At 40.3% G+C, this 27841-nt stretch overlaps 1 protein-coding gene and 1 long non-coding RNA gene across 4 annotated transcripts; both read right to left on the reverse strand.

The window, feature by feature from the left end:
• Nucleotides 1-111: 111 nt before the first annotated feature.
• Nucleotides 112-27702, reverse strand: LOC108900471 (receptor-type guanylate cyclase gcy-4). 2 transcript variants are annotated; one of them, XM_018701526.2, is made up of 7 exons: nt 27479-27702; nt 26143-27286; nt 15553-15687; nt 12943-13117; nt 1609-1707; nt 1184-1275; nt 112-640 (listed from the first exon to the last, which is right to left on the reverse strand). In XM_018701526.2, the coding sequence occupies exons 1-7, from the start codon at nt 27619-27621 to the stop codon at nt 491-493; spliced, it is 1938 nt and encodes a 645-aa protein (XP_018557042.2). In that variant the 5' UTR covers nt 27622-27702; the 3' UTR covers nt 112-490. The 2 variants fall into 2 exon arrangements, with proteins under 2 accessions (XP_018557042.2, XP_018557047.2); XM_018701531.2 differs by lacking the exon at nt 27479-27702 and having other exon boundaries at nt 26143-26944; nt 27093-27189.
• LOC127142544 (uncharacterized) lies at nt 4809-9896 on the reverse strand. 2 transcript variants are annotated; one of them, XR_007813358.1, is made up of 3 exons: nt 7271-9896; nt 5199-6535; nt 4809-5030 (listed from the first exon to the last, which is right to left on the reverse strand). It is a non-coding gene; the product is annotated as an uncharacterized LOC127142544 (long non-coding RNA). The 2 variants fall into 2 exon arrangements; XR_007813359.1 differs by having other exon boundaries at nt 5199-5265; nt 6390-9896.
• Nucleotides 27703-27841: the final 139 nt, after the last annotated feature.

Genomic DNA, 27841 nt, shown 5'->3' on the forward strand with positions numbered 1-27841 from the left:
TAACGGGTAATTACAGTAAAACCCATATGACATGAACATAGGCATAATAACTAATTGAACATATCTAACAACAATACCATAAAAACTCATAAAAATCCAAAACACAAAAAATATGTATGAACATTTTTAAAAAGAGAGAAATTACAGAATTACATGGATATATAAATCAATGTGCTTATATGGATATCTAAGCTAAAAAAGAGAGGGAAAGAGGACTCCTCACAGATTATTTCACAGAAAATAAACTGCACACAGGAGGAAAAAAAAAGTTAAATATGCAATATGAGCAACAATAAAACCAAAACAAAAATCAATGCACATCTGGCTTTTGTACCGGAGTATTAAACCTACAATAGGCAGACAGTAGGTTATTTCATGAACAGAAAGAAAAACAAAAATGGCCATTTAAGCCAGCAACAACAACAGGACAGGGATGAATGTTCTGCAATATGGCTCCTCTAATGGCAAATATTGGGAATACTGAACCAGTTCAACTTACAGTTCCCACAGAGACCTCGCTGCCTGCTGCTGTCTTCTTCTTTCTGGCCATGTTGGGATTCCAATGGCAAACCAGACTGTCATTTTGCACACTGTAGTTCTTATGGCCAATCAGCCAATATGTGTTCATTTTTCCTTTACCCTAGCAGGAGAAGGAAAGACACAAGAGAGTAACAGTGGTACTTGGGTGTGACTACCAATCCATCAGCAAGATTATTCTTGACTATTCACCCAAATAACATAAAACTAACGACAGAAACAACAAAAACTATCAACAGCACTACAGGTAAACCATCCAGATAATTACAAGTTTATATTTCCATCTCTGGGAAGTCTGCTGACACCCAACACAATGTCTCCAAACCTAGCACACCAAAACCTAAGGAGTTATACACATGAGTAGATAGTATTTGGAGTGAGAAGCTATATTTATGTTGATATTTGCTTTGGCTGAGACTTGGTTTTTCAAATATAAACTGACTGTGCTAGGACATGAAACAAAGTATGAAAACCATGACTGAACTTAGTGATTTTACATAACACAAGGTAAGTTTTTAGTCTTTTTGTTGTAAAGTTTCATATTTTCATCCAGTTGTCAAGAAAAGTTTATATTAACATTTTAAAGATTTGATTGTCTCACTATAACACAGAAAAAATACTTCACAGCATGGCTGGGATCTTTTACCTTAACTTCAATTTCTCCACGAAGCTGCAGGTCGTAGGCATTGTCTTTGATCAGAGCCAAGTAGGTTTCTGAACTGGTGTGGATTCGCTGAGCTGACACACAAAGAAAGATGAAAAAGGATCGATCTTATGATTATTCCTGTTTTCCGTTGATTTTGTATACAAAATGGTCCAATATACCCTGAGTCTGGTTCTGCTTGAGGTTTCTGCCTCTTAAAGGGAGTTTTTCCTTGCCACTGTTGCCTAGTGCTGCTCATGGTGGATCTGTTGGGTCTTTCTGTAAATACCTATTTTAAAGAGTACGGTCTAGATCTGCTCTATATGAAAAGTGCCTTGAGATGACTTTTGTTGTCATTTGGCGCTATGTAAATAAAATTGAATTGAGTAAAAAAAAAAATTAATTGAATTGTGTCTAAGTGCACATACGCAGGCTGGTGGACTCCATTCTAGAGGCTGTGTTGACAGTATCTCCAAACAGACAGTATCTTGGCATCTTGTAGCCCACTATTCCTGCCACACATGGACCTAGAGAGTAAGGAGACAAAGAGCCATGCTTCACTTTGTTGCAAGATGCATGAAAGCAAAAGTTCAATACACCCCACAGTGCAACAAGCCCAGAGAAAAAGAACAACAAACTGACTATAGTGTTGTTTTTGAAGCTTAAGTCAAATTTAAATAATATGAGGCATGGCTATTAAATAACAAGACTAATACTGTAATACAATTTTATTGAACATAAACATGTTTCAGTGTCTTTCTCCTTTAACATACTCCCTTTCTGCTATCAACACACCGCTGCATTCAGGTCTTCCACTGATCAAAGCAGTGCAGTAGGTCTTTGGACAGTTGTCTCAGAACCTCTGTCATTCTTTTCTTAACTTCTGCCAGACTAAACGTGTTCCTCTGAGCACAGATTTGATCTTAGGAAACAGTCACATGGTGCTGGATCAGGTGAGTAGGGAGGGTGATCAAGCACTGTGATTTGATTTTGGGCCAGAAACTGCTTTACCAAGAACGCAGTGTGAGCTGGCACACAGAAGTTTTGAGACAACTTTGGCACCCACTTTTGTCATGTTCAAAATTCCATGCAAAATTTGCTGAACTGTCTCTTATCAATGGACCATTCCTGCTATCATTCTTATACTGAATCATTGATCATTTTGAACGATTTGTTCAATTTGTTGAATGTTTTCAGAAGTTTTTGATGTTCATGGGTGCCCAGAACGTTCATCGTCTTGGACATCCTCTCCGCCTTCACTAAATCTTTTGTGTCATTCAAACACACACACACACACTGCTGTTTTGTTCAATTTCACCAAAAATTTCAAGTTAATGCATCACTCAACTTTTTCGCCTTTACGCCTTAGCAAAAACATGTGCACTTCAATCAGTAGCTAGCAGTAAACCTAAAGAGGTCATTTATTGGAAACTTACAGCAGTTGTGTGTGAATACCCGGCCTTTAATGAATAACACTCTGTGTGACTGTGAACCATGTGGTTTTATCCTCATAAGTGCAGTCTCGTCATTTAATAGTCTCAATAATGTCTCTGTGAAGCCATGCTTAGTCACAGCAGTGCATACTGACATATGCCCACAATGACAATGTATGTTGAGATGTTAATGTAGTATCTATCATTGTTCCTATCTTACTGTGTGACATGCACTGACAACAATCATTTATTAGCAGTAAATACAAAGCAAGCATTTCACTATATATTAGAGTTGAATAAATACAAATTCTGTCCTGATGATGATGATGAAAAGGTAAAGATTCACCAAAAACTTGGTCACAAGGGTTGCCACAAAAAATCAGGAATGACCAGTGAGAGAGGCACTCTGCTGGGGCCCAAAAAGCATTTTCCTCATAGGGCACCATTGTAGAAACAGACTTTTAAAACTGTTGACAGGACACCTCCAGCTATAAGTATAATCAGTTATCACTCTTTGTAATTTACATTTTTAAGTCATGGAGTTTTAATCTTTGTAAAACCTCTCAAAAGTCTAGAAAAGTAATGTTTCTCTAAGTGACGTCACAGTTACGCACAGCCATGTTGTGTCTCGGGAGCGAAGATCCTTGCTAGCTTGCAGCAGACGCTGTGTGATAATGTGAAAACGACTCAAAGCCAAGCCTTCATTTTCACATAGTGTGATATTTTGATTTTGTGGTTTAGTGTTGAATTTATCAGTCACTTGTCAGCCTTTGTTCTTGAACGTAATTTTAAAAAATCTCTCTATATATATGGTATTTTAAATTCATAAGTCATTAGCTATATATGTAATAGTTGATGTGATCTGTGTGTGCTGGCAGTGTCTTATCTTTTCATATACAGCCTATGGTCTCATCCACTGATGAATGAAGTTCATTAAACCTGTCATTCGTTTGGAACAACCACATTTATTTATATATTCAAGGCTTAAACTGTCTCATTGTGGTAAATCCTCATCAGGGGGAAGATCGTGGATGGAGCTGGTCACGGTGATGAAGCGGGACCTGCAGTATCTTCACCTGACGTTACCAGGGATGATGATCTTCTTCTCCTCCATCACTCAGAGGCACCAGTGGAGGACTGTTAGCCCGGGACAGTTAAATAAAAAAAAGTACACATAAAAAAGTATATTTCAGACCCTTAAATCCTCCTTAAATCAGTGGGCAGTGAAGCTGCTGTAACTAACTACAGTAAACATATATGTTGCAGCAGCAGGCTCATTAGCTTGGCTTTTACTAATGACATGAGGCTCATGTTCAGTTTGTCAGAAAATAGTCACAAATTAAAGAGCTTCACCTTCAGATATTTGCACCTATGTTTATTTTTTTTACAATATCAAATACAATTTGCTATTTAAATTTAATGTCTGAATGGATAACAGTGAAACAATAGACAGAAGTGTAATTAATAACACAGGAAATTAACAATTAACTAGCACTACACATATGAATATGCCTTTTAATATTAAAAAAAAGTCTAAAACTTTATTTGTAAAATCTTAGTAATAACTTTACCTGCCTGGTCATAGTTACATGTCACATACAGAATCACTCTCTCCTACAAAAAAAAAACTCCCCCCACGAATTAACCAAGATATTAAACAATCTGATAGGACTGAATGTCCGTCATCTTCAATCCGGTATCCAGCTGTCATAATACATCCATGATGTAGACTTGCTGTTTTTTCTTTTCCACTGAATAGCTTTGAAACGAATCTGTTATTTTTCAGAGATTCATTTTTTCTCTGTTGAACCCTATATCTGTAAGTAATACTTACCTTTGTGTTAAACTTACCTGTGATGGTTTTCTGAAACAGTTCATAGCTTGTGTGGAAAACTTAAAAAAATACAAAAATTATAAAAAATATGCGAGCGATGCTAACGCTTTAGCCCGTCTATGGCATTTTCATAGTTAAATTAGCATTAAGCTAATAGCTAGTTATCAGTGGTGGTCAATGATAACTTCAGCATATGTTTATGTATATTTGTGTTGTGCATAATTAATGACTCAGCATTTGTTGATGTGAAAGAAAGAGAGCCAAACAAAATGTAGGATTTTATTTTTTATTTCTGTATTGCAGGCCCTTTAGGGCTGGCCACGCCCACAATTCATGCTGGTGATGAGGCCACAGTGCCCTACAGGGGTGCTCGAGTGAGCACTGCTGGAACACGGTGGACCATAGCCCTGCATGGGTCTTAAAAGGCCATATTTTCTGGGTAAATGCTTATGCAGAATAATTAGAACATAACATTAGAAGAACATTATCTGTTCCTCTTTTTGGGCCTTCTGCTCCTCCCAACCCCATCCCGATCTCAGCCAGGTTTTAACTGAGGCTTCAAACTCAGAAGCTGTCACAGCATCTAAGTGAGAAAGAAACATATGTGATGTGAAACACTTGTGTTTTCCATAATGGGCATTTTCACCTCAGAAAGAAATCTTGCCGCAAAGGGTCATATGAAGGGTAACCTGAGGGCTTTTCGTGTATTGTTTATTGCTATCAACACCCAAATTGGGCTGTTGTTACGTACAAAGTAAGACTGAGTAACACTTAATCTTCAGCTAATGGAGCATCACCAAACGCACCCAGGAGATGATCTGCAAAAAATAAAAAAACACATAATATTATTACTACTGTCACATAACTCAAGCTGTGTAATGCAAATGTGTGCAAATCCACAAACTCAAGACACCTCCAACACCTGATCATAGCTTACTCATCACTTTATGTACACCACCATTACCGTGAAATTCCAATTCTGCGTTGGATACCTACAGTGTGATGTTGACATTTACCACCATATTGTGATTAATTCTACATAAACAAATTCACGAGAGCTGGTTCAGGAATTCCAGGCTGGAAATGAACAAACAATTGTCTTTCGAATCTGGAATTATAAACCACTGTTTTGGCTCTACAGTACTGTTCTGACCGAACTACAACTGGTTCAGTTTAGTCCTGCCTTCGGATATTGGATTTGGATTTATGGATATTGGAAACAGCAATGTTAGCCTACAGGCTTAACTAGATGTCTTAAACAGAAGACAAAGTCCAAAAAAGGCACGTGATTTTGGGAATAAGGAGTCTGACACCACTTGGCTCATGGTAGGTTTTACGTTAATTCAGTTGTAAGCATCTGTAAGCAATCTTAAATGTTGTGTCACAGATATTAATTTAACACAGTCAAAATGAGACGTTACTTAAATTAATTGGTTATGTACCATACAGTAATCAACTACAGTAGCTACACAGATTTTCATTGTGTAATTAAAAATCCTACCGTTATTGCCCTCAAATTCTGCTCAAAAGAAAACTGACCAAGATGCTGTGGTATGGTTCTTTCTTCCTGCTGTCCAGTTGCGTCACTAATATTCCCGCTGAAACTGGACAGTGGGAGACAATATGGCGCATTGTTTTTAGCCATAAGGCTGCTTGCCTTAAAGTCTGTCGGAGTAATACAGGGTTTAATCAGCCAGGTTTTGTAACGTATTTTGGTGACTAATTTGTGAAAACTTGAAAAAAACATTGTCATTGTCTTTACTGCAGAAATGGAATCAACCTGCCTAGTGTAACCATTTTTACTGTGTGATTAATTCAAGCCTAAAGAATGCTAACTTCCAGCAGTAATTTGCCACTGTGTAGGTACAGTATAGACTGACAAACTACACAAATGTGATTTGCTGTTTTGTCACCTTAAGTTTCCTTGTGTATTCTCTCTTACCTAGTGAACAAGAATCCACATCCTCAGGGTCTGACCTCTTTGGGGAAGCTGGTTCCATGTTGACAGAGATAGGCCCACAAAACCAGTATAGAGCATGACTGATATCCAGTGCATGTGTTATAGAGGTTACTTAAGATGGTTCAAAGCTAGGTTCCAAAGAGACAAAGAAAGACAGGCTCATGTATAAAAGTTAAATATGTTTATCTTTTTTCTTTTTTTTTTTGGATAATGATTGATGATTTTCAATTGAGGCAATGAATTTATGATCTTTCATTATGATGTGCTACCTCACTTGTTATTGCTGTCTGTAATCTCTAACTTGTCCCTCATGCACACCTTACACTTATATCAGTGATATCAGTAACCAGCACCTTGTTAATGTTCAGTTAAGAATTTAATTCTTTTGTTTTTGTTAATAAATTACTTTTGATGAACCACTGATATGGCGTGCTTTCTACATACTTTCTGAATATCTTGTGGACAACTTACGTTATGGGCAACTTATTGTGACTTACTTATTGCAGACCTCTGATTTTATGTAATATTCACATTTAGACACAAGGGGTTGCCCCAAAAGGGCAAAACTGCTGTGGGCACCACATGGGAAAACCCACAGGGGGCCCATGTGGGCATTCTGAGGGCAAGTCCACAATTGGGCTTACCCATAGAAGGCCCACATAGGGGCGCCAAAGGGCAAAGGGCACGTGGACCCTGCCCACATTGGCCCACAGTAAACCCACAACTACAAGAATCCAAGACCTGCGCCTCACCAAGACTCAAAACTACCACAACCCATGTCAGCAGCAATGTGCCAGCTATCAATGGACAATGGTGAGACAGCTGTAAACAATATGGGGGAAGTTAAAGATGATATGACTTACCTGTTCAGCAAACACTCAAACTGAAAGGATGATGCTACTCCATATTGCCCTCATGCTCAAAGATCATTCAGGATTGGCCTCCTGAAACCAGAACGCCTACACAGTTCAAACCCATCAAAAGACAATCACAGACACTGAACGCAGTCACACAATACAAATCAGCAGTAACTACCAGCCTCCTCGGTCACATACCGGTGGTGCTCCCAGAACCAATGAGCCCAGTTCATCATCTACAACAGATCTGGCCAAGTATTTGATATGTCGTGAGATGATAAGATCCGGGCTGTTAAGGTTCGATGACCGTCCTGGGCCTGGAAGGAATCTTTCCACAGTTCAACAGAGGACTTAAACATGGCATCAAGAAGGTGGATGGTGGATGATTTTCTAAAAATCTCAAATCGTGAAAATCAGGGTGTTGGCAGACAATCTCTTGGAGCTTGAAGCTGCCAGGGCAGATAGATTCTTACCTGTTAAACTGTAACCAGTTTGTTTTTTGATCAAGCCAAAAACACACGAAAACACCTATTTCTGTCAAAAAGACAGAGGTCTCAGTGAATACTTGATAGCAGCCATTATAGTCCCTCAGAAAAATGATGGCTGACCTCGACAAGCAATGTCCCCTCCACAACAAACCAAACCCCCTTAGGAAGTCTTGTGGTTTTAGGGGCAAACCTTTGGATGAGAGGAAGCTTACCTTAAAGAATATTTGCTATGGGTGCTGTGCATCAACCAGTCACCTAGCCAAAGACTGTGGAAAAAATGTTTGGTGCAGAGAATGCAAGAGTGACAGCCACCTTACTGCACTACATCCAGGGCTGACTCCCTGGATAACTGAGGCCTCTGTAACCACAAGAGATCAAGGTAGGGAGCAAGGGGAAGGAGCCCCTCAAACTGTCACATTGAAATGCACTGACATGTGTGGGACTATAGTCTGGGGAAGGAGTTTGATCAAGTACAACCAAAAAATTGCCAAAAATGAGCAAAATTTTCAAATTAAAATTAAAATAGCCTGTAGGTTTGAGGCCATGATGTCACCTTGAAGTCACCTTGAACTCTTGTATTGTTGATAATTATCCCGTGTGTGTACATATAGTCCTGTCTTTCCCCCAGTTCTTAGTTGGTGACTTGGAGTATTGAGTTTTGCTTCCTGCATCCATGTTCATGTGATCTTTTTGCTTATAATAAATCTCCTGAATGGTCTGCATTTGGGTCCTGTCTCCTGTGTCCCTTGCCCAAAATGGTTTGTGTAGAGAGAAGTTTTGGCTCTTCTTAGCTCCAGCGTCTGCACTAGCAGTTGTGCCAGTCAGATCTTAACCTAACCTGTTTCTTCTATTCAGTTCCTGCCTGCCATTCCCTCCAGTCTGCCAGCCGCTCAACCTTCCCATCAGGACCTGCACCCCCAGCAGCACAACTTCCCCTAGGACTCTTTCACCTGCCACCATACCCCTCTTTGGACCTGCACACCCCTTCCCCTCTCCACCTCAAGTTCCAAAATAAAACTTTATTTGTTCTGCAGTCTGTGCTCTGCTTTTTAGGGTTCCTTGCACAGGTGTGACAGTTTCTTGTAGAATAATGCCTACAGCATCACACTGCTTCAATTGGATTGCCCTCTTCCCATTGTGCATCCTTGTGCCATCTCCTCCTCACATGCACCCTGCCATCCATATAATGTAAAAGAAAACATGATTCATCAGACCAGGCTGCTTTCTTCCATTAATCCATGGTCAGGTTTTGATGTTCACTGTAGGAGCTTTTTGGCGGTGGACAGGGGTCAGCATGGGTACTCTGACTCTTTCGCAGAAATTAAGAGACAAAAGAATATACACACAGTGGTCTCCTGAGGCAGAGCAGGCTCTTGAGAGACTGCTTTGGAATTACAGACTGGGATGTACTACAAGGGTCACACAGCGAGAACATTGAGGAGGTTGTTGACTGCACTACTGACTACATTAAGTTCTGTATGGACATTGTTCCTATAAGAACTGTACACTGCTATGTGTAAACATCCTGCATCATCCCAGTCCCAAAGAAATCTCATCCTGGGGAGCTGAATGATTTCAGGCCAGTCGCCATGACGTCACACGTAATAAACACCATGGGGTGGCTGCTGCTACATCACCTGAGATCATAGGTCCGCCACACTCTCGACCCTTTGTAGTTTGCATACCAGGAGAAGGTGAGAGTGAAGGACGCCATCATCTACATGTTACACTGATCCCTCCATCACTTGGACAGAGGCAGTGGTGCTGTGAGAATTACATTCTTGGACTTCTTCAGTGCCTTTAACACGATCCAGCCGCTGCTCCTCAGGGACAAGCTGGGATGGGAGGAGTGGGCTCACACCTGGTGGCATGGATCACGGACTACCTGACTGGCAGATCTCAGTATGTACAACTGGGGGACAGAGTATTACAAACTGGTGAGGAAGGCGGGCTCTGTTGTGGGCAGGGAGCTTGACAACCTGACATCTGTGGCAGAGCGACTGATGCTGAGCAGGCTCCTGTCGATCATGGACAATCCACTACATCCACTGCACAACATCATCTCCAGACAGAGGAGCAGCTTCAATGACAGGCTGCTGTCACTGTCCTGCTCCATGGACAGATTGAGGAGACCGTTCCTCCACCACGCCATGAGCTCTTAACTCCACTAGGGTGGCGGGGGGGACATTAATATCAACTGCTCTATAATGCACTACACACTGCACACTATGCACCTTAACCTGGATGTTTCTGATTTGCACTGGACCTTTAAGTTTTCACTGTGTTCTTATCTTCTTATTCTTATCTTATATTTCTTATTCTTATTCTCATCATTATCGTTATTATTAGTATTTATTGCATACCTTTTTATCTTAAGTTTGTGGATGCTGCTGTGAATTTCCCTTGCGGATTAATAAAGTATCAATCTAATCTAAGCAGCCCATATGCAGTAAGCTGTGATGCACTGTGTGTTCTGGACCGCTTTCTATCATAGCCAGTTCTAAGGTTTTCAGCAATTTGTACTTCAGTAGCTCTTCTGTGGGACAAGACCACATGGGCCAGCCTTCATTCCCCACACACATCAATGAGTCTTAGGCATTCATGACTCTGTCTTCAGTTCACCAGTTGTCCTTCCTTGGGCCACTTTTGGTTGGTACTAAACAAAGCATACTGGGAACACCCCACAAGACCTGCTGACCTACTGGAGATGCTGACCTGGTTGTCTAGTCCCATGATTCTCAAACGGACCCAGGGGCAAACTAATTTACCAAAAAAAAAAAAAAAAACAACAAAAAAAAAAACATTTATAACTACATGTGGGGACCACTGCACCAAAACATACTGAGCCAATAACTCCCACTGATCTTAGGTAACTCTGATATGATTGTGTCATGTTAATCTGTCACTCACTTTCCTTAGAAGCACTTAGCACATGGCTCCTGCTGCTGATTAGCATATCTAGCTAGCGACTACAGATACATATTTAAAGTCTGTCCACTTCATCAAGCTGATGCTAAGCCCAAACCAGCTGAACTGAGAAAACATGACAGTGGTTTCTGGAGTTTAGTTTTAGACCAACATGTGTCTGTGGTTACAGTGAGGGAGGTCACCTCAGCTCATACATCTCCAATGTGAACAGTGATGCCTGGGACTGTGTGTGTGTGTGTGTGTGTGTGATCACTTTGCACCAGCTGCAACAACAAATAGCCTGACAGGTGAGGAAGAAGAACAGCAGAATTATCCTGTGACAGGATACTGAGGGCCCAATTCCAGCAGGTTAATCATGCAAACTTTTGGCCCTCCCTCTCACATGAGAATCCCTAACTCACTGCTGAGGCCACGCAAACATTGCTCCCCTTTCCTACCACTTACGTCTGTGAATCATCATTTTCTACATGTAATTTGAACAACAATTACAGTTTTTAAAACTATTCAAATTTAATTTAAGTTAATTTCTATGAAAGAGGTCTGAAGTATTTGGGTTTAAAACAATACTAAAATAAAAAATAAAATAATTCTTACACCATCTAGGAGTACAAATGACATTAAACATATCTTTTAATTGGCGTGATGATTTTGATGGGGTCCTTGGAACATTTTGTACCCTGTAAGGTGTCCCTGGTCTCAAAATGTTTGAAACCCCTGGTCTAACGGTCACAATTTGACCTTTGTCAAAGTTTCTCAGATCCTTATGCTTGTCCAGTTTTCCTGCATCCAACACATCAAGTTCAAGAACTCACTGTTCAGATATAGGCACCCCTTGACAGGTACCATTGTAATGATATTATCAGTGTTATTTGCTTCACCATTCTGGCTATACAGTTCAGATTTCTTTTGGAATAGCTCATAGTTGAACCTAATTCTGCCCGGCTCAGTTGTGAATCAGCCTCTTTAGATAGGATCCCACTGTGGAAACTTTTATAAAAATATATACACATATATATCTCAAAACATATATATATATATATATATATATATATATATATATATATATATATATATATATATATATATATATATATATATCCCTTTTGCAACTTTCATTACCAAAGCCAGCTGTATCAGGCTGTATAGATGTAAGCATAGCTGTCCACCATGGGTTCCCTGGACTCCCACGTTTTTTAGTTTTAGTTTTTTCTCTCAGTTTGTCTCCTTTTGTTGGTCGTCTATATTTTGTGTTGGTTTATTGTGCCAGTGTATTGTCAGTTTACTAAAATATGTTTTAAGAAAGAGTGAAAAAAACATAGAAAACATCATGATCTGACATTTATGTTTGTTTCATGTATTAATTTAAGGAACGTTATAATCTCTTCATCACTCCATATATATCTGTTTTCATCTGCTGCTGTTTCTCAACTCTTGGGCATTTAAGTCACATGCTTCTTGGACATCATGATTCATTTGTTAAGTCTGTATCCATAGACCGTTATTGCATTTTGCTTTTATCCATACACCAACTGAGGTCTCCTGTGTTTCTGGTTTCAGGACATCAGAGTGCCCTCATTGCTTTTTGCAGAAAACCTTGTTCTGTTGGCTTCATCAGACCAGGACCTCAAGAATGCCCAGGAATGGTTTGCAGCTGAGTGTGAGGTGGTTGTGATGAGAGTCAGTCTGTCTGAGGCCATGGTTCTATGCCAGAAAACTGTGGATTGCTCCAACAAGCAAGAAGCATGGAGTAAACTTGTAACATTACTGTGCTGAATTGTGAATTTTCAGTAAAAAGTTTATCAGACTAAGATGTGGCACCATGCTATTGTAGAATTACAGAATAAACTGTAATAGTAATGCAACTCAATGGACAGTAAGTAATTGTAACTTTAAATTCTGGCTAATATTGTAAAATATATTATCATTGACTTATTCATTTTATCTGTTAAACCATCACAAAACTAAAACAAATATGTTTTCTTGGCAAGCTGTCATGGCGCAACTGTTGTTCAAGTGGAATATTTGTCCTTAGAGTGGTAGTAGAGGAAAGGTCAAGGGGTCATCACAATCATTGACAATCATCCTTCAAAGATCATGAATATCTATATCCACTTCTGATGGTAACATGGCCAGTGGTTTTCAAGGTTTCTTGCCTTGAATCATGGTATTATATGGCACCCACAGCAGAGCACCTGACCAAGGTATCATCATTTTGTGTTGACAGCACAGACCTCACCTGCTGCATCTCACAGCTCCTCTCACCTGTGTGAATGCCGGCGCGGAGCTGCAGTCTTTGATTGGGCATGTGAGGGATGGAGACCTGTCTGACAGCTGCTACCAGATCCAGCGCCATCTTGGCAATCTCATCAGCATGTCTGTCCCCGTTCCTCTCAGGCAGACCGCTCACCACCATGTATGCGTCTCCAATCGTCTCCACCTGGTTTGATAGTTTGGTGCATAGATAGTTATCTGCTAAATTGGTGCACTGTCAATATATAATACACTAATGGTATAAGTGGAAAAAGTATTAATCACTTCTGTGCTTTTTTGCATATCAAAATGTCAATCATAATCGCTTCAGACACATATCATCTGGCAGATCTTGCCTCTAAGCTGTCTATCACCCCAAACATCCTTCCCCTCAGCAAATACAGCATGTCAGATTGCACTTATTTATACAATATGATTGTGCAAAGGTGGAAAGTAACTATGTACATTTACATATGTATACATTTCAAGTAATTTACGTAAGTACAATTTTGACATACTTGTATTTTACTTAAGTATTTCCATTTATCTTTTTATTTTTAATTTTAAATTATATTCCACTGTATTTCTTTTTTTATATTATTAAACAACTAACTTTTCAAATTCAGATTTTAGATTAGCTGTTCAAAGAAGTCAAATCCAATATTTCACAAAAAAGTTAACAGAATAACTCCAAAAACTGAAAAGATATTTATGCACCAAAACTTATTTTTTTATTAATCATCTAACAATCCCTCAAATTTATGTTGTGACCCTTTGGAGGTGCCCAACCCCTAGGTTGGGAACTACTGGATCAATCAGTATTAAATATTTAAAAATGTCATATACAATAATACACTGCTCAAAAAAATTAAAGGAACACTTAATCATAACAGTACAACACCACATCAGTTAAACTTCTGGGATATCAATCTATCCATTTAGGAAGCACAAGTGATTGTGAGTCAATTTCTCCTGCTTTGGTTCAAATGAAAGTGAAAACAGGTGCAAAAGCAAGACAACACCCAAAAAGGGAATGTTTTTGTATGTGGTGGCCACAGACAGTTGCTCTCTATTTATCTTTCCTAACTGATTCTTCTCTAGTTTTGTGTTCTGCTAGTGTCCTTGTCAATGGTGGCATGAGGTGGTACCAAATCAAGTTGCACAGGTAGTTCAACTGCTCCAGGATGGCACATCAGGTTGCAAGAAGGTTTGCTGTGTCTCCCAGCACAGTCTTAAGAGCATGGAAGAAATACCAGGAGACTGGCCGTTACACGAGGAGAGCTGGACAAGACTATAGAAGGGCATCAACCCAGCAGCAGGACTGGTATCTGCTCCTTTATGCAAGGAGGAGCAGGAGGAGCACTACCAGAGTCCTACAGAATGACCTCCAGCAGGCTCTGGTGTGCATGTTTCTGACCAAACTGTCAGAAACAGACTCAGTGAGGGTGGCATGACGACCATACATCCTCTAGTGTGATCTGTGCTCATAGCCTACCACTGTGCAGCTCACTTATGCACTCAGTTGGTAGGTCTGTGATTAGTGCTGCGTTCTCCTCACAGATGAGAGCAGGTTCACACTGAGCACATGTGATAGACATGAAAGAGTCTGGAGAAGTTGGATCAGCCTGTGATTTCAGTTTTGTTACGTAGATTTTCTGTGTGATTTTGAACCCAGCCCTCAGTGGGTCGATGATTTTGGTTTCCATTGTCTGTTGTTGCGTGATTTTGTTCCAAACAAATTATACAATGTACATCGATAAAGACTTTCAACTTGAATAATTTTTTCATCAAGATCTGATCAGTGATTTAAGTGTTCCCTTAATTTTTTGGAGTAGTATAATACTTGCAACACCTCTACACTCCTGAACAAAATCTTAAGACCTTGAATAAGATTTGTTCAGGAGTGTATACTTTTATATACAGTAAGTACACTTAGGAATGCAGGACTTGTCATAGAGTATTTTTTACATAGTGGTACTGGCACTTTTATTTAAGCAAAGGTTTTGATTACTTCTTCCACCACTGTTAATATATTCAACATAAAGGCGGCTCTTCACTGTGGCAGAGGGGTGTGGTTTCAGTGCTGGCTGTAGGTGGAGAAAGGTAGCCTCAGATGCGGTCTATCAGACTAATTAGCAGTCTGGAATCAGTTTGTGTCACATATAGACAATATACCGGCACAGCAATGCAGTGGTAAGCACTGTCGCCTCACAGCAAGAAGGTTCTGGGTTCAAGCCCTGATTCACCCCACTTGTGTGTGGAATTTGCATGTTCTCCCTGGGCCTGTGTGGGTTCTCTCTGGGTACTCAAAGACATGCAGATTAATTGGTGACTCTAAATTTCCCATAGGTATGAATGTGAGTGTGAATGGTTGTTTGTCTATATATTTTGGGCTGGATGGACTGACGTACTGCCTCTCACCCGATGTCAGCTGGGATAGGCTCCAGGGCACAAGCCCCATCCCAGCTGACATCCCAGTGCCCCAGCAACCTCAGTAAATAAAGATATCCTTCAAAAATATTAAAGAAAAGAAGTGCTGAGTCCTAAAGCGAAAGTTTGTGAAATTTTGAGGAAAAGGTAGCATGAATATTTTTTTTGTGCGTGTGGACATTTCCTTGTTACCTTGTAGACATCATAGGAGTCAATGCGTGTATCAAAACACATGTAGAGGTTGTTGAGCATCTCCACCACTTGTAGAGGAGTACAGGATGCAGAGATAGAAGTAAAGCCCACAATGTCTGAGAAAAATATGGTTACCTGGAAAAAATAGAGAGGTGACTCCATCAGTGTGCAAAATTATTGATTATATTGGACAAAACTGGGCAAACATACACTCAGTCTTTTTTTAGGTATACTGAACTAGCTACCTGGCTAAATCTTGGTTGTATTATACACTGGCCCTAAAGGTCAAAGCACAACATTTCTGAAAACACAGTGCCATTTCACAAACCTTGACATTTCGCAAAACACAGCCACATTTCACAAATCAGAACAACATTTACCAATATCGGCACCGGCTCTTCAGTGCTTATGCACTGGGCATTGGAGAGCAGTGAAAAGCCAATGCTCTACGACTTGGGATGAAGGACAGCCTGAGAGCTTCAGCTGTCTCTTTTTTAATATAAAAAAAACATTATAGTTAAAATCTGCATCAGACATGTTACAAAGCTGACACTTGTATTTGAATCAAGTAGCAATTACCAGTATTAGTTTTTGTGTCTGCAATACATCTCATCTCTTTGTATGAGATTCATGTCTTTGGATATGGTCTCTGACAAATAGATATAATAAACTCAACTAAACAAAACATGAAACCTTTTGGACTGCCATAGCTGGAAGAAAATGGGCAGCTTTCTTCAAAAGCAGCCAAATACAGTGGTGGAGGAAATATTTTATCTGACATTATTGTTGATAGTGATGCATTTGTGTGTAAGCTGGATTTCATTTTTGTAGCTGGTTATGTTTGAGCTAGTTTGAACTGTTTTATAGTTAGCTTATTTAGTCCAATGGTTCATACCTAAGGGGTCACAAGATAGAATCAAGATACAACCTGAAAAAGTTTCCAGCAACACACATGGCATTGCATCCACAATTCGCTCTCAGTTTGTGTCAAAATAACTAAACAAAAGAGTGGAGAGTGAGCAACAGCCACCACCACTTCCACCACTCAGTTATTTGGTACGCTGGTCATTCTTACATTCCAACTATCAAAAAATGGATGTCACTGCCTGATTAGACCAGACTCACTGACACTTCACACTAAGCTAAAAAAAGTGTTTTGTTTTTTTTACCATTCCTCAAAAGACTTTTTTTTTTTTTTAAACTGAACTGACAGATCAGTGTTTTGTTAGTAGAACAATTACTTACCAATTGCTTTCTTGTGCCCTAGTTTGCCTGCCTGATCAGTTGCTGCTCAGCCTCTGCTTTCTGGTGGTTCACTCTGTGCCCCACGGGATCTAGTCTTGATCTTGGCTCACTCATCTGTTTCCCCTGCTCTTCTTAAGTGCCATTAAAGACTTTGTTGAACTTTGATGAACTAGTGTTTGTGTGTGTCTCTGAGTTTGTATTGGGGCATTTATGACAGAACTCTCCAGCCACTGATGAACCCTGCGAACCCAGAGGCATTATGCAACGCACCAGCATTCCAAGGCACAAGGAATTAAGGAATTATGGACACATTACAGACTCTTAGTTTGAGCGTATCTGCCCTAAAGCCACCATATGGAGCATTTGTTTGGTTTTCTCTTTGAAACCAAATACTTACCAGCAAAGATAGCATTTATCATTAGCCCCCTCCATGGCCAGGCCACTCAGTGGGCCATGGTGGTCTGGGAACACAATCATCAGGTCTGCTCCTCTTACCAGGTGTTCTCCGCCAAAATGAGGAGGATTTTTGATCACTCTGTCTGGGGCAGGGAGGTGGCCAGCTGTCTTCTCCCTCTTGGTAGCCAACCTTTGCCATGAGGTTTCAGATCAGACCAGACAGTGCGGCAGGGGGTGTTTCTCTGGGCTCTGAATGACAACCTCAAAGATGAGCTGGTGGTGAGGGATGAGACTGAGTCCCTACAAGAGCTCATATCGTCATCTGCCGTCATCCAGGACCTTGTCCAGCATCCTCCTGGAGCCTTTCCAGTCTCTCCCGGCAGTCCATCCCAGGGTGCTGAATCTACTGATGATCTGATGCAGCTGAACAGAGCATGGCTAACTAGTACCACAGGAGCTTTCAGCAATGACTCTACATTTACTGTGGCTTAGCCAGACATTTTTAGCCAAATTTCCCCCGCCTGCCAAAAGCCTAGGCTCACTTGAAGGAGGAGGGATTCAGGTGGGCCAGACCTTATCCTCCTAAAGTTCTGGGCTCCAGAGAGCCCAGTTGGAAGCAGCTATTTGTTCAATCAAACATCAGTGTCCCTCAAACCACTTGCTGATTCCAGGACTGATGAGAATTTTTTGACAATAGTTTTGTTTCCCTACACAGCATTTCCTTGGATATGTTACCTGAGTACTGGAGAGTAAATGCTTTAGACAGCAGACTGTTCCCCTTTCCCTCCTCACCTCTGTTAATCACCGTGAAATGCTACAACTGTTAGTTTTACCATTTCCACAATTTTCCCCTGGTGCTTGGTCCATGGTTGAGACTCCATAACCACTATTGACTGGTCTAAAGGTTCAATGATATTATGGAGTGTCAAATTGTCATGTCAATTGTTTGCACTCTGCTCTGTGTCTCCAGAGTCCCTGAAGCTTATCACAACCTCGATGAAGTATTCAGCAAGCAGAGAGCCCTTTCCCTACCTCCCCACAGGCCCTACGATTCCAGCACTGATCTCCTGTCTGGGGCCTTCCTCCTGACCAGCCGGCTTTAAAATCTCTCACAGCCAGAGGGGGGAGGCCATCGAGAGATGTACATCCAGGATTCACTGGTTGCCACAATCATTCGGCCTTCATCTTCACCAGTGGGTGCAGGTTTCTTTTTTGTGGGGAAAAAGGATGGGACACTTCGCCCCCTGTATTGATTGACAGAGCATTAATTGGCTTGTTATGCAGATGATATTTTGATCTTGTTAGGACACCCAATACATTCATTACCTAAGCTGATCCGATCACTTGAGCAGTATGGTCAATTATCGGGGGAACAAGATTAATAAAGCTAAAACCCAAATACTCTCGTTGTACTTCAGAAAATGTGGAAACTAAAATGCAAATCACTACCATAGTTTTTGGGAATGTCCTGCTATCAAAAACTACTGGAAAGAAATACATAGTCCCTTACAAGATATTTTGAACTGTGAAATACCTTTAGAAAGTAAGACTATATATTTTGGGTATATATCTCCAGAATGGGTGAAAAGAGATAAGCATTTAATGAACATATTGTTGGTGGCTAGTGAAAAAACTCACAGGAGAGCCCAACATTAACCCTTCCGTTGCCCTTCGTATTCCATATACTTTTTTCTTCTTACTATTATTCAAAAACAAAAGATAACCACTTCAGAATCACAAATGTCATGCACAACAACAAATCCTACTACACACACACACACACACACACACACACACACACACAAAGGTACATTGTTGGCCACCGGGTCACTTTGACCCAGAGGACAACACGAGGGTTAAATGCATGGATGGAAATTACAATGCACATTTACATTATGGAGAAGATAACAGCATTTGTTAATCAAAAATTAGAACAATTTGTTTCACATCGGGAAAAATGGTTAACTATGTAATGCCTCGTAGATCTGATTTTATTTTCATGAACCAGTAATTCAACTGTATTAGTGCTGGCCCCTGAAGAATGGAGACAGTGGCTGGAAGGGGCTATGGTGCCATTCATTGTGTGGACTGATCACAAAAACCTTCCTATCTGCCAAGTGTATTAAATCCAGGCAAGCCAGGTGGGCCTTGTTTCTTGGTTGTTGGATCCAGACCTGGATCCAAAAATAGTAAGCCCAACAGCCTCTCCCACCAATCGGAGCATCAGTCGACCAAAAAAGTGAAAAGCACACTATTTGAAACTGAAATGTAGTTAGGTAGAAGGATTAAGTAGAAATAATGGAAATGGTAAAGTACAAGTACCTGGTATAACACAGTTCATCTTAAAGTAAACTTAAACACTGTAAACACTACAATTCATATTCTTTAGCATAAATAACAATAATGAGTAGTTAGGCCTTAGAAACTTAAATCATCAGCATTCAGCATTGTGCAAAGGAATGAAGCCAGTATCTTATTTCAGTGAGGGAGTCCTGATAACTAATCTCTATCTGTGATTCACTACAAAAAGAGAAAACTTTGCTAACTTGTGTCTAAACTGTTTAATTATCATTTTCACAACTAATAATCATGAGTTCAGTTGAAAAATGTCCAGTGGATTGTATACATAACTCATCAATTTAAGATTTTGGAAACATAGCTTATTTGCATGTACTTCACAGCGTGCATTGCACTGATCTTAAAATTCTCCAGAAATCCTTCTTTTTAAACAAAAAAAAAATACTGTTATGTATCTTTTTCTATATGTGTCTCTGAGGTGTCTCATGGTCTTTTATCTCTGGTCAAAAGACCATAAGATAATGCAAACCATTATGATGACAGGTGTGTAATTCAGACACTTCCTGCATCTTTTTATGAAACATTTGAATCATGTTAGTGATTTTGTAGCATGGTGTTCCTGAACTCACTGCATGTATTGGTGAGACAGAAAAAGCTGGTATTTGGGATAAAGTGCAAAAAATCCATCCTTGCTCATAAATAAAGTGAAAATTCCAAATGAGTCCAAAAAAATTAGTTCAACCTAGAATAAATTAGCAAAACTACTACAAAAATCCTCTTTTTAACCCGATATCTGTGGCATGTGACAGTGTCAGCCCTTATGTCCTCATAAATGTGGACATCTGTTCTAACTTTGAGAAATTTAGAGTAGGCTTCATGTGAACAGCTCAGACCAATTACTGTTGACTTGTGTTTATATGTTTATTGCCAGTGACAAGAAATTAAGAGACAAAAACAATGGAAATGAAAAGGTAAAGAAATGGGCAGGATGACGATTTTTAGTGCTATGTGCTTGTGTCTGTTTAATAAAGTTCAAAGTCTAGGAACACTGTTGATTTCCGCTACGGTCATCTCATAACAGGTGTTGCAGTTGCTGCCTGCGACAAGCAGTATCAGGGAGGCCGATACTAGGCAGAATCCTTCTTGCCTCAGCAAGTCATGCTTTACTTTTCTGGTTAGTTTGGGAAAGAACAGGAAGTGCGTCTCAAATTTCCAGAATACTCTAGAGCTCCAAATCAGTTTTAAAATGAGCCCACTGTCCTATTCAGTAGAAGCTCCCCTCTGTGCAGAGTGCTTTTGGCACAGCTGCTTCAAACCTCTTCAATAAGCCAGATGCAATTTTCACCCACATAACTTGTTTTATCTTGTGATGAATATGGAACAGGGCAATTATAGGTAATTACGCCAACAATAGCAACAAAGGCAGCAAACACACACATTCATTCAGTGTGTTTGCAGATCTTGTAGAGGTGGCCTCTTCACAGCAGCATCGCAACAATGTAAGCTAATGTTAAAGTGAATAGGTAAAATCGTGGAGGGGAAGGTTGTTGTCTTATCTGTCTTCAACAGTGTTATCTTTCTCTAGTATTTGCCTTTAAGGATTGAAAGTTGTAACACTGACCACAGGAGACACACCTCTCACTGAAGCCTCATATGTCATGATAACAGTTCACCTCCAGATGTAGCTTTTCTTTATCATTTTTACATTTAGTGCAGCATTAGACTCAGAAAAATGCCTCTGACTGTTATCTCACTTGTAATTCCCTAAATTCCATGCTCAACAAATGTGCAGTAGTTAGACACTATTTAAAGCATATCTCTAGAGATTTCTCACCTTCATATGCTTTTTGTGCGTGCATTACACATGTCGCAGGTGTTTTTATTGTGCCTTGCTGCAGAGTTTTGGTTATATACATTGTTCGCAAGTTCCTTCAACAATTTAACGTTAACTATAACATTGAATAATTTCCATCTGTTTGTTCATGGAGCCAGAAATTGCAAAAAGAGGGTGCAGGGGGACAAAGCTTTTTTCCAAGTCACAAGTAAGTTTCAAGACATCAAGTCAAGTCCCAAATTCAGCACTGACAAGTCCAAAATCAATTATAAAGCCAAGACCAACTAGTTCAAACTTAAGTTCCAAAGTCAAGTCCTAGATCAAGACTAACAAGTCAAAGCTAACAAAAATCAAGACCAACAACTCCCAAGTCAAGTCCCAAGTGAACATTAACAAGTCCCAACACAAGTCCAGACAACATGTATCAAGTCCAATCCTAGTTATAAAATCCTTGTGTATCATGTCCTAAACAAGACTTTATGCATCCTCAAACTCAGTGCTTTTCTAAGTGTTTTTCTACTGATGTCTGTTGCCCCTCTGCTGGTACTATCAAACAACCTGACTGGATGCCTTAAGTTTTATGATTCAAAGTTTATCTATAAAAAATAACAGTCGATTGACTGACTACCCTTTTAAGACATAATTTTAAATCTTGCATGTTGAAGAGAATATCAAGTCATTCCAAGTCAAAGTAAAGTTAAGTGACAAGTCTGTGGTGTAAAAGTTGAGTGAGTTGTAAGTCTTCTATTAAGGACCCCTTCTCTCTCCTAGTTCTTCCTTGTGTTTCCCCATCTGTTAAGCCCCTTGTTCTTCCTTGTGTCTCCTCCCCTGTATGTTTTTGTGTGTGTGCTTCTTAGCAGGTGTGGTGCACCACTGGTTCACCTGTTTCCTATCTCATTTTCAGCTTGCAGCTGATCTACAGCAGTCATTCTCTCACTCATAGCCAGTTTGTTCTGCCATTTTTAGTGGTAACTCTCTGGCCAGCTCAGCAGAAAACTTGTGTGGCTTCCTGAGAATTTTCCTAGTCAAAGTTTTGCTGATACTTACCTTGCCTCTCCTCCTCTTGTCCAGTCTCCTGTCCACTGCTACCATCTGCTCCTGCTCAGAAGCCAGGCCATTCCCTGAATCTTCCGCTCATTTCCCCTTCACCTTTCCCATTGCCTCTGCCCCCTGTATTCTCTTCCATTGACCCAAGAGCATCTCCAGCTCCTCTCTCCCATCTACAGCTAACAACTGAATCAGTGAATCATTTAATCACTGAACTTCCATTAAAACATTTCCTGGTTTGAATGCTATCCTGGTAATTTGTGTCCTGAGTCTGCTTAGGGGACCTGTCTAGTTTTGCCAATATGTAACAGAACAAACTGGCCACTGAACAAACCACTGAAACCCATCACTGAAGCCTCAGGTTCTGTGTAAACCAACTCAGTTGCCAAATGGATCTGGTCACAACCAATCCTTAGCCTCTGCCCCAGCTACAGCTGCTCCAGCTCTCCTAGAGAACAACAGCTCCTCTGCCTCACAGTCTAATGTTCACCCTTGCACTCGAGAGCCGCCCATGCCCACTCCAGATTTCCTAGTGGAGATGAAAAAAGTATTTGATCACCCCATCAGGAGAAGAAAAGGTGCCCAATGGCACAATTCTCAAGCTGAGGCTGAATATGCCATTCAGTTTAGAATCCTGGTAGCAGAGAGCAGCTGCGATGAGGTCTTGCTGCAGGGCATTTTTGTCCATGTTTTGTCTGATGCTATGAAGGACGAGCTGGCAGTTTGGGATGAGACAGAATCATTTGAAGACCTTATTTCCTTAGCTATGCAGTTAGGCAATCGTATGCAGCTGGGAGGCACTCGGCTCACCTCTGTGATATTTTCTGCAGTTGAGGTGAATGGAAACCCTGGTCACCATTTGAGAAAATACTCATTACATTACATACTCATTTACCCTCATACTCACACACACATATTCTCACGTTATGCAAGCATGTGTATTTATGTGTTTATCTATATGTATATCTATATGTACAGTACCAGTCAAGAGTTGGACACACCTTCTCATTCAGTGGTTTTTCGTTGTTTTTACTACTTTCTACATTATAGATTAATACTGAAGACATCAAAACTACAAAGGAACACAGAGAATTATGTTGTAAACAAAAAAGTGTTTAACAAACGAGAATATGTTTTATATTTTAGATTCTTCAAAGTAGCCACCTTTTGCTTTGATGACAGCTTTGTACATTCTTGGCATTCTCTCAGTCGGATTCATGAGGTAGTCACCTGGAATGGTTTTCAGTTTACAGGTGTGCCTTGTTCATTTGTGGAATTTCTTGCCTTCTTAATGTGTCTGAGACCATCAGTTGTGTTGTACAGAGGTAGGGTTGGAACACAGTTCTATACAGTGAATAACCTTATTCAGCTACTGTTCTAATCCATATTATGGCAAGAACCACTCAACTAAATAAAGCGCCTTGGTCCTGACTGCGTCACCTTCGTGCTCAAATGACGTTAAAGCACACCCTCGAGTGTAATATTGCAATTATACAACTATTACCAACAAAGCAGAATGTATAATCAAAATCTGTTCATGTTGAGGAGCAATTTGATCTCAAAATTAAAAGGTTTTAACGAATGTTTTTCCCGTTTCCATGGAAATACATGGGGTCTATTAACTGGAACACAATCAGTCACGTCAGTGAACTCCTATATGTAATGGAACCAAGTTTACCACTACGGCAAATAATCAGAGCCTTAGTAACGACCTAGCAACAGAAATGATTTTCTAGTCCCAGATGAGTGAACTCTGAGCTGACGTTAATGCTTTATCGAGGTCTCAGACTTTACTGAACTAAATCAACAGCCTACTGCACAAATGAATGCTTACTTTTATCAACCACGTTATAACAAAGACACTGTGTTTATTTACTCACACAGATGTAGCTTCTGCAACTGTAAACTTTTACATGAATTTTAAGTTATAGCGCTGTGTCACCGACACAGCTGATGGAGAAAGCCAAGGCGCTTTGCTTAAGTGACGTTAAAGCACACCCTCGAGTGTAATCTTGCAATGACACAACTATTACCAACAAAGTAAAATGTATATGGCGGAGTAATATTTTTAGTGATGAGTAAAGCGTGCTGTCATGCTGATTTCAGCATGTTCTAAATGTCTTGTTGACCAATCAGATTGCTCGGTCGGAACTACTTGTTGTATAATGTATCCTCAAGTACAGTAAAAAAAACAAATCACATCAAACGCTATGATGAAACTGGCTCTGATGAGGACCACGCCAGGAAAGGAAGACCAAGAGTAGCAGACACATCTTAACATCAAATGTTCAGAGGAGACTGTGTGAATCAGGCCTTCATGATCTAACTGCTACAAAGAAGCTGCTACTGAGGAAGAACAAGAAGAAGAAGAGAACTGCTTAGGCCAAGAAACACAAGGAATGGACATTAGACCAGTGGAAACCTGTACTTTGGTCTGATGAGGCAAATTTGAGATTTTTGGTTCCATCCATGATGTCTTTGTGAAATGCAGAAAAGGTGAGCGAAGGTGAGCGATTTTCGTTCGTTACACATACATATGTGTTCCTTCATGGTTTTGATGTTTTCAATACTAATATACGATGTAGAAAATAATGAAAATAAAGAAAAACCATTGAATGAGAGGGTGTTTCTAAACTTTTGACTGGTACTGTATATGACTTGCTGAATGGCATGTCAGCAGCGATAAAGATGAGCGGCAATGCTACTCTGTCACCTCCCAGTGCAGATTTACATCATGGGTCCAGTGATCAAACAAGCGACCCTGCTTTCACAAATTTGCTTTTCCTTGCAGTAGTGAGTTCCACCTTTGTTGTCATGCATTAATTATTATTATATTTGTGTTTTTATTTATGTTTAAAACTCTTCAGGACACTCCCTTCTGGCAGAAGGTTGCAGTCCATCAAAACCAAGACCTCACACCACAAGAACAGTTTCTTCCCCTCTGCACACACATAGACAGTCTGTCACAGACTATAATCCCCCCTCCACTACACGTTACATTAACATTATACACACACCTATGCATTACATTAACGCACATCTCACCAAACAGTCACTGCCACCGTCAAACATTTGCACTCTACACTTTACATTTTAATTATGTATATTTATGTTCCTTGTAAATATGGTTTTTGCTTTTTGCTGCTTGTACTCCTTAGCCTTACTTCTACTTCTCTATATCTGTGTTTTTTTACTATCACTGTTCTTTAGCACCAATATACCGAGACAAATTCCTTGTATGTGCAAACTTACTTGGCAATAAAGTCTGATTCTGATTCTGTCTCTTTGTCTGTCTTTTTCTTAAGCTGAAAGCTACCAAACAAAATTTTGTTTTGTGTATGCATAACGACAATAAAGAATTCGGAATTCTTGATTCTTTGTGTCAAGATCACCTCAGGCTGCCTACCTGACCTCTGCCCAAAGTCCTGCAATTCAATATCTGGTTCTATTCAACTCTGGGATGTTTAGCTCTTGCAGTATTATTTTTGCTGATCTGTCATGAACCTAACAGAGCATTGGTACCCCAAGGTCTTGCTAATTTTTTACACTTTTGTAGAATTAACTTTTCCATTGGGATTAATGAAGCTTGGTAGCAGGAGGTTGACTAATCAGCAATCTAGTTTTGCTTTCTTTTGAATAAATAAAAGGTACACAATGAAACATGATTCTTCAGCTGCATTAGCAGTTTCTCTTCACAAATTTATTTTGAAACCAATTTTAGTAAATAGTTTAGGAGAATTTTTTATGTTACCAAAATAGCTTGCACCAACCTTTTCATAGCTCTCAGCCTCAACGTGCTTATGTTGGCGGAGCTGCTTGGCGACTGACTTGGGCAGCATTTGGTGCAGCAGATCTTCAGCCAGTTGTCTCTGGTGCTTCAGGTCCTCAGTCTTCTCCTTCAAGCTCTGGGCATAGTTCTGTATCCACTCTGTCATCTGCTTGAAAGAGAACATGACCACTGGGTAGATGAGGCAGGCTATAGCCAGCAGGCAGATCCTCATACTGAGGCCAGAAGACACAGATCGAGACGCCAACCTGAGAGCTGGCACTGTACTATCAAACAAGCACTGCTGAATGTTTGTCAGAGCTTGAATTCCAGTGTGAGACCCAGACAGAGGCACTGTTCCTGCTCCAGAGAGCTGCCACAGGCTTGTATCAAAAATATACAAGTGTTTTACACTCTGGCTTGAGTTGAAGTTGAGGTCTATGTTCTCTAACCAGCAGTCATTCAGTTGTTCTGTCATAACCTTGGCAAAGCTGAGGTAGCTTAGTACATAAGTCCACTTATACTGGAAGTCAGTGTGAGTTGCTATGAGGGGGAAGTCCATCAACTGGTGGTTGAGCTCTGTGAATGTTATCAGAAGTCTTGCAGACAGTACATTTCTCCAGTTAGCATTCTGCTTGACTTTGACTAAAGTATCTTCTACAGTACCCCAGACATCAAGAAGTCTTTCAATGACCAAGGAGAAAGCAGAAGTAACATTTTCACTTGTGCTGTTTGCATCCAGTGAAGCATTTAGAAATCCTTGAACGCTCCTCCTCATCTCCTGGCAAAATCCAGCCAATTCAACACTGCAAGAGAGCCCATATCTGTTACTCTGAATTGCCATTTCACCACAGAAATGACCAAACACAGGAAACACAACCTCTGAAAAACTAGTTTCTAGGGTCTCATTGTGTGTGTGTTTGGTAAATAAACGTCTCATCTTTTGAAGCTTACTGACGAGTTGCAGGATAGCTATTGTCCTGCATGAAGTCAGCTCATCATAAGCAGCCTCTGTGGTGTGCAGCAGTTCAAAGTGGGTACTGAGGTCAATGGATACAGAGCCAAGCAGGGCCAGGAAAGAGAGGAGGCAGGCTGTTAGAATTCGGCGAACAGTGCGACTACTGCCAGACAGAGGAAGTATGGAACATCTGGAACACAAGAATACAACTAATGAATACAACTAATGAAGACAAAATCATGTGTTCTCAGAGTTGTTTGTCATTTAAGAAGAAGAATAACGTTTTATCAATCAGTATTAATACAAATCAGAATCAATACAACAAGCAGATGAGTCAGTAGATAAAGTTTATTCTTGTGAAGTTTTGTGTGCTTCACCTCACCTGCAAAGCTGACAGTCGCTGTCCGCATCATCCTGCGCCCTCGGAGCGATCCTCCTCTTCTTTATGAATCTTCTTTTGAGAGAAGCCGAGGACGAGGTCCCAGATGTGAAACACTCTTTTTTCATCAAGTCCAGCGATGACATGAGAGTTAGTGGACTGTCTTAGACGGTCGCCGCACAGGACAGAGTCATTGCAGAGGAATGACCGTGCTGAAGAGATGTCCCATAAATGGAAGTCAAGGGAAGTATCGAGTCAGCGGCAGCTGTAACAGCGGCAGCAACACCGGCGTCTTCTTAACTTCCGGTTATAAATTTCAAAATAAATGTTTTAATGTTGACTATTTAAACAACAAAAGGCTATACG

This window comes from Lates calcarifer, linkage group LG6 (genome assembly GCF_001640805.2).
Source record: "Lates calcarifer isolate ASB-BC8 linkage group LG6, TLL_Latcal_v3, whole genome shotgun sequence".
NCBI lineage: Eukaryota > Metazoa > Chordata > Actinopteri > Centropomidae > Lates > Lates calcarifer.

Excerpts from the sequence above, each read along its gene's own strand:
- LOC108900471 (XM_018701526.2), bottom strand. The coding sequence starts at position 27,621 with ATGTCATCGCTGGACTTGATGAAAAAAGAGTGTTTCACATCTGGGACC. Across the intron at positions 15,688-26,142 it reads AGGCTGAGAGCTATGAAAAG|GTAACCATATTTTTCTCAGA; the intron begins GTTGGTGCAAGC and ends TATTTTTTCCAG. Across the intron at positions 1,708-12,942 it reads CCGCGCCGGCATTCACACAG|GTCCATGTGTGGCAGGAATA; the intron begins GTGAGAGGAGCT and ends CTTACTCTCTAG.